Source organism: Zeus faber (genome assembly GCF_960531495.2).
Source record: "Zeus faber genome assembly, chromosome: 12".
Classification (NCBI taxonomy): Eukaryota; Metazoa; Chordata; class Actinopteri; order Zeiformes; family Zeidae; genus Zeus; species Zeus faber.
This window is the reverse complement of record NC_137196.1, coordinates 22,445,763-22,452,307: the sequence shown is the minus strand read 5'-3', so window position 1 is coordinate 22,452,307 and position 6,545 is coordinate 22,445,763. Positions and strand designations below refer to the sequence as shown.

Sequence of the window (6,545 nt, the reverse complement as noted above, 5' to 3'; positions counted from 1 at the left end):
ATTTTGGTTGAAATACTGAGACACACTGCAATGCAATTACAAGAACTTAATTAAACCATTGTTATTATTTCACATGTTCAAAGTTATCATCAAAAAGGTTTTTAAAAATGTTGCGTTGACTTTCAATAAAATATTCCAAAAATGATGGACTTTATATAGAGTCCACACCCTGGTCAGTGGAAAAAGTATAATGAAAATACACGCAGGTCCCTGGAAATGTAAATTTTATTTATGAGTAAAAAAACAAAAACTCTTGTATCAGTGCTGTAGACATTTGGGTTGCCAAACAACTGTCACAGATCAGTAATTTAAACATATCTCTCTAGTTATGCAGATGACATCCAGTTACATCTCAGTCAAATTAGGTGACAAAATGTTTTGACTTTCCATTAAACTGTGGTCATCATTATTGATTCTGATCTTGCGACAAAACACAACACAGAATAAAATTATTTTTTTTAAATCCTCCCGAGTTCAATTTTTAAATTGTGAATTGTTAAATCCTCTTTTGTTTTGGTCAATGAATTGTTTTAATTCATTTTAGTTTGTTTGTCTATGCTTTTTACAAAGCATCTATATTCTGTCTTTTTACAGCTTTTGCTCACCTGCCTCCTCTGCTGGCTTAACTTTGAATTTATTTTAATTGATTATAGTTTTTCTGCTTAAATACATTGTGTTGCATGCGACTTATTCATTCCTGAAGAAGTAGATTCCAAATTTATTTCGAAACACGAATTGCAATTAAATATGTATTGGTTGGAGGAAAAAAAAATCTTCATACAAATGTTGTCGTCATAGAACTGATTTCAAAGGATGGATTTTTTAAATACATAATACATAAAACACAATACATTTAGATATAATACATAAAATACATACATAAGTTTAACATTCACATTTGAGTGGATGAAGTAACATTTGTGCAAGCGTTGAAAAACACGATTTTTTCACAAAACATTTACACATACATCAATGTTGACAATAACTTTTCTACCTTTAATAAAAGGCACTTAAAAGACAAGAGCTTTTCCAAGAGTCAAAACAAACCTCTGGAACATTTAATCACTGTCTGTCAGCACAGTGATATTTAAGTTCTCATTGCAAAGTTTTATGTAGAAGCAGCTTTGTCTCATAAATGTTGTTGTTTTTTTATATGATAAAACAAATACGCAGGTAATAACATTGGCACTTGAGATTAATTCAATTCATTCAAAGTTAACGTGAATTTCCTGGTGAGGTATTGGTCATTCATTTGGATTAAAAACAGAGAAGAAAATCAACATCAATTACATAAGTTTAATACGAAAATATTTCCTGATTCATAATATATTGTAAATCAGCAATACATTTATTTATGGCATTCAAAATATGTTTTGCTTTATTTCAGGATAGGAGGAAAAAAAATGAAGACACAGATTGAAATACGCTTCTTGTAGATGTTTTGGATAAAAGCCTATGCTAAATGATTAAATGTAAAGTAAAGGTAATTCATTGCTATATTAAAGCATCCATAGCATCTGGTTGGTGGGAGTGGGTATTTAATGAGTTATCATTAAATACCCAATAGGCTGCATGGTGTATTTTCAGAATGAAAGTACCCCCTTCCAATCTCCTTGAAAATTCATGACCCATCTATTCATCTGCCACTTCTATCTATATATCCTATCTACTATCTAGTATAGCCTGACATTTGGCTTTTATCTGGTTGTGTTCTACTTTACCTTGAACACAATGCCAAGACCTCCAGTTTCTTTAACCCTTTGCCCCTAAAGAAAACTGTTCCTGCAACTCGATCATGGGCATCACTGCCCATAGCCACTGCCGGCCTTGACTTGAAAGAACAGTTTACCGCTATACTGTACATGTATGCAATAATCGGAGAGTCGAGAACTTCACAAAGAGGTGGCATCGGCTTCTCTTTCTTAAACGGCCTCTACATTGCATCATTGAGCATGAACAGGTGATTCAATGGCAGAAAATAAACACGGTTTTGTAAAGAGCTCATCATATTTTGACTTGGAAACTTGGACTCATCCACATCATTGTCTTATAAAAGCAAAATGAGTGCAAAGTCTTGAGCTGCTTCCTCCAAATTCCAGGAGGCTGGTGGATGCAGGACTATATGCACTTCCCTTTCGGGAACCGACCCCACCTGACCTCTCGTGCCCAATCCGCCAAAGCTAATTCCCATCTGACTCAGGGTCCCAGGAGAGGTTTCCTTCGTTTCTCTTTGAGGAACCGCACCGCGGTTCAGCTGAAAGAGGAGGAAGTGGATCCACCGGCGAGCAGAGGGACGCATCGCATCTTGGAGAGTTTGAAGTAAGGATGTGTCTGTCCCTCTTTCCATTTCTCTCTCTCTCTCTCTCTCTCTCTCTCCATTTCTCTCCCACCCCCATATCTCTCTCTCTCTCTCTCTCTCTCCATCTCTCTCTCTCTCTCTTGCTGTCCCTCTCTCTCCATCTCTCTCTCCATTTCTCTCTCTCCCCCATATCTCTCTCTCTCTCTCTCTCTCTCTCTCTCTCTTTCTCTCTCTCATGTGCATGAGGAGTCGCTTAGGACTCGGGATGCATCACAGTGTGACATTTGATGAGTGAAATTACGTATTTTGGTTGTGCTGGTGTCGTGCATCCTACCCATGTATTTACACAGTGCAAGTGGTTAAGTTAGGATGGTTTTTTTTTTTTGTTTTTTTTTCCCCACCAGGAGGTCACCTGCCTCTCTCAACTCTACCACCACCACCATACAGCAAGTCCGCGGTGGCTCCCAGTAACAGTGCAGTCTGTCTGTCTGTCCAAAGACCAGTGGAGCTCTGGGTCTGGATCTCAGGTCCCGGCTTTGAATCAGACAGGGGGGAATGGTTGCTTGAATGGCAGCTTTCCTCCCATATAAAAACTCACGCGCATCCCCCGGAAGCTAGACTACTGTAGGTCCCCTGGATTCCCACTCCCCACCGTGTGAAAGGCAAACAGCGAATTCTAGGTGCATGGATAAGCCCTCGGTAATTCAAATATTCATCTTTCGCTTCAATTGTAAAAGGTCCACCGTTCATTGATTATTGATTTTTTTTTTTTAAATGCGTTGCCACCTCCTGTTTTCCTAAAGTGTCCTGATGGGGCTGCAGAGAATTAAAGATCTATCAAACGTCTCACTTTTCTCTTGTGCCCTCTTGGACCCGTCGTTTCTCCAAACTCCCCTCCAGAACCGCCCCAGCTTGACACACAAAAACGACCACAAATGTGAAGCAGACACTGCGGGAGGACAGCTTCAAAGACGCGGGGCCCTTTGGGAGGGGAGAAACACCCCGAACAGCCTACGACGAACTCTCCACCTTAACGTTGGTGACCGTGGCCATGAAACACCTCTGGAACAAGCGTTCCGGTTCCGGCGGCTGGTTGTCACAGTCCAGCTTCCTGCTCAGGAAGTGCTTCCGGAACCCCTGCGGACCGGCGGCTCTGCTCACTCCGGAATGGCTCGGGCCCTCGCCGGAATCTGTCGGGCAGCAGACGCACAATTCAGCGCCCCGCCTTCCAGCACACGGCGCCGTCCCTTTAAGGTATTTTTGGGATGGATTTTCCACGTACCTGGACCTCGCAGTGGCAAGCCGTTGTCAAGAGGACTGGGCTTTGTGGCGATGAAGAGATAGCACAGGACGCACACTGTGATCAGGAAAGCCAGCAGCACCACCGCCGCAATGGACAGCCCCACCAGGGCTCCCATGCTGAGTGGAGGATGAGAGAGGGATAGTGCGTGCAGGTTCGGGGGAGCCGATAGGGGGTAAATGAGAGAGAATAATCGTCCATTTCAATTACATATTTTATTTTATTTTTTTAAAGCAGGGCAGAAAGACAAACAAGAGAAAGGGGCATGGGGACCTCCCCCCCTCCTCGGTGCCTCAGGAAGGGCAGATGATAAGGACAGAAAACAAATGGAAGCGCAGCTTTTGGGGGAACACACTGGATGGTGTGACTTTAGCAGTTAACAGTGTTTAGTATTGTATGTTAACAAAGCATTGACACCGATGAGAAGCTGCAACCTGTGATGTAGATAGATAGATAGATAGATAGATAGATAGATAGATAGATAGATAGATAGATAGATAGATAGATAGATAGATAGATAGATAGATAGATAGATAGATAGATAGATAGATAGATAGATAGATAGATAGATAGATAGATAGATAGATAGATAGATAGATAGATAGATATCACTGGAGAGAAATTAACAGCAGATCAAAACTATAGTCAATAATAATAAAGTCATAAGAAAAGAAAAGATAGAGGTGAAAAATGCAAATATGCAGTAAATGTAAATGTAATAACTAAAAACCAACAATAAACCCATGCATCAATTCACACTTTCAAAAAATAGCAAATTGTGCGAGTTTGCATAAATATAAAATATAATCTGTACAAATACTCTTCAACTTTGGTGCTTTTATTCGTGATGTGGTCAAACAACAGTTGCTCCCCGTGCGTTTGTAGGTTAATATGCAATAGTTTGTCCCATAATATATTCAGTCAAAAAATATATATATACACATACAGATATACTTAAAAAAAAAAATACAAACATACATGCAATAATAAAAGAAAGAGCAAGTACCTCAACCACCACATGTATCCGTACTCGTAGGGGTAGAAGCTGTTGGGGTCATCGCAGCAATATTTAATATCGTTAAATCCGCAGCAGAAGACCGCGCGCGCGTCGCTCCCCGGTTTGGGGCACGTGAAGCCGTCCACGAGCACGCGGTCCGCGCGGTAGTAGCTGCTGCATTCCCCGCTCATGGTCCCTGCGGCCCCGGTCACCGCGGTGCCGGACATCCAGGGGACGGGGTCGGGGAGCCGGACGGGGACGGGGGCGGCGGCGCGGTTCAGCGGAAAGAGGACGAAGTGGATCCACCGGCGAGCAGAGAGTTTGACCCTCGCGTCTTGGAGAGTTTGAAGTAAGGACGTGTCTGTCCCTCTCTCCATTTCTCCCTCTCTCTCTCTCTCTTCTCGCTCTCTCTCTCTCCATCTCTCTCTCTCTCATCTCTCTCTCTCTCTCTCCATCTCTCTCTCTCTCTCTCCATCTCTCTCTCTCTCTCTCTCTCTCTCTCATCTCTCTCTCTCTCTCTCCATCTCTCTCTCTCTCTCTCTCTCTCATCTCTCTCTCTCTCTCCATCTTTCTCTCTTTCTCTCTCTCTCCAGCTCTCTCTCTCTCTCTCTCTCCATCTCACTCTCTCTCTCATCTCTCTCTCTCTCTCTCCATCTCTCTCTCTTTCTCTCTCTCTCCAGCTCTCTCTCTCTCATCTCTCTCTCTCTCTCCATCTCTCTCTCTCTCTCTCTCCATCTCTCTCTCTCTCCATCTCTCTCTCTCTCTCCATCTCTCTCTCTCTCCATCTCTCTCTCTCTCTCTCGCTCTCCATATCTCCCTCTCTCTCCAAATGCCCAGAACCGCGCGTGCCACGTGGCGCGCACTGAATAATTGAACAATTGGTTGAACGAGCGACGCCATTTGAAAACCACGCCCCAGGTGTCTTACACGAATCGTTGAAGGTTTTTGTATTTCATTGCATTGTGTCGGCGGAGGAGTGGGACAGGAAAGGCATTTAGGATGTTATGGGCAAAAGACATTTGCATGCCTGAGCACTTGCACTTAAACACTTAGCCGATGTAACACACGCTGGGGAGGCTGCTTAGGTGGCTGAACCCGTCACGAGCAGAGAACTACAGACCTGTCTCTCTCCTGCAGCTTTTATCCAAAACGCTTGAACTTTGTTGAAACAAACTGAACTTTATCTCGCGCGGAATCACCTGTTGGATCCTAACCCGTCTGTCTTCCATAGTGGTCACCCCGCTGAGACCGCCCTGCTGACCGCTGCGGACCCTTAGAAAAAAAACAAAAACAAAACAAAGAAATGCGATGTTATTCTGTCGCAATGTAGCTGAATGTTATTCTCCCTTGTAAGTCGCTTTGGATAAAAGCGTCTGCCAAATGACTAAATGTAAATGTAAATGTATTCCATTTAGATTGCGAGTGGTCTTGGAGTCCACGCTTGGAAACTGTCGGTTCCAAAATTTCTCATCTGGAATGATACGATGACACTGCAACTTTGAGCTAAGGAGGGTTTAGTGGACCGTTTGAGAATCTACCATAAACCTTGTTTCCCTGTCACCCAGTGCCTTCGCGATTTCCTGGATACGTCGACGTAGTGAGTTCTAAGCTGCGTGTCTCATGGAGCAGACAGCTCACCCAGAAGTCCGTCGAACTTTTCCCGCTATTTCCTTATGTGTAGACGACACGCCCTGTTGCGCGGGGCCGTCTCTTCTTTCAGTTTTCCCTCAGCCAAGTATCTAGTCTCTGTCTCACGGCTGCGTGTGCCAGACTGACCGTTTCTTTGCCTGTTTCGAACTGGTTGCGTCGTTACACCCACTGCCACGGCAGGATTGGAACAAAGAACAAAACCATTTTTGGAAAGGTGTCATCTTTTAGGTTAACATACACTACTCACAAAAAGTTAGGGATATTCGGCTTTCGGGTAAAATTTCAGGATGACCCTAAAA

General features: G+C 43.2%; 1 protein-coding gene across 1 annotated transcript; it reads right to left on the bottom strand.

The window, feature by feature from the left end:
* Positions 1 to 3,310: 3,310 nt before the first annotated feature.
* LOC307237570 (protein shisa-like-2A) lies at positions 3,311 to 4,787 on the bottom strand (the record flags this gene model as incomplete). Its single annotated transcript, XM_080010310.1, has 3 exons — positions 3,311 to 3,489; positions 3,582 to 3,718; positions 4,606 to 4,787. 3 exons carry the CDS (start codon positions 4,785 to 4,787, stop codon positions 3,311 to 3,313), a joined length of 498 nt encoding a protein of 165 aa, XP_079866436.1.
* Positions 4,788 to 6,545: the final 1,758 nt, after the last annotated feature.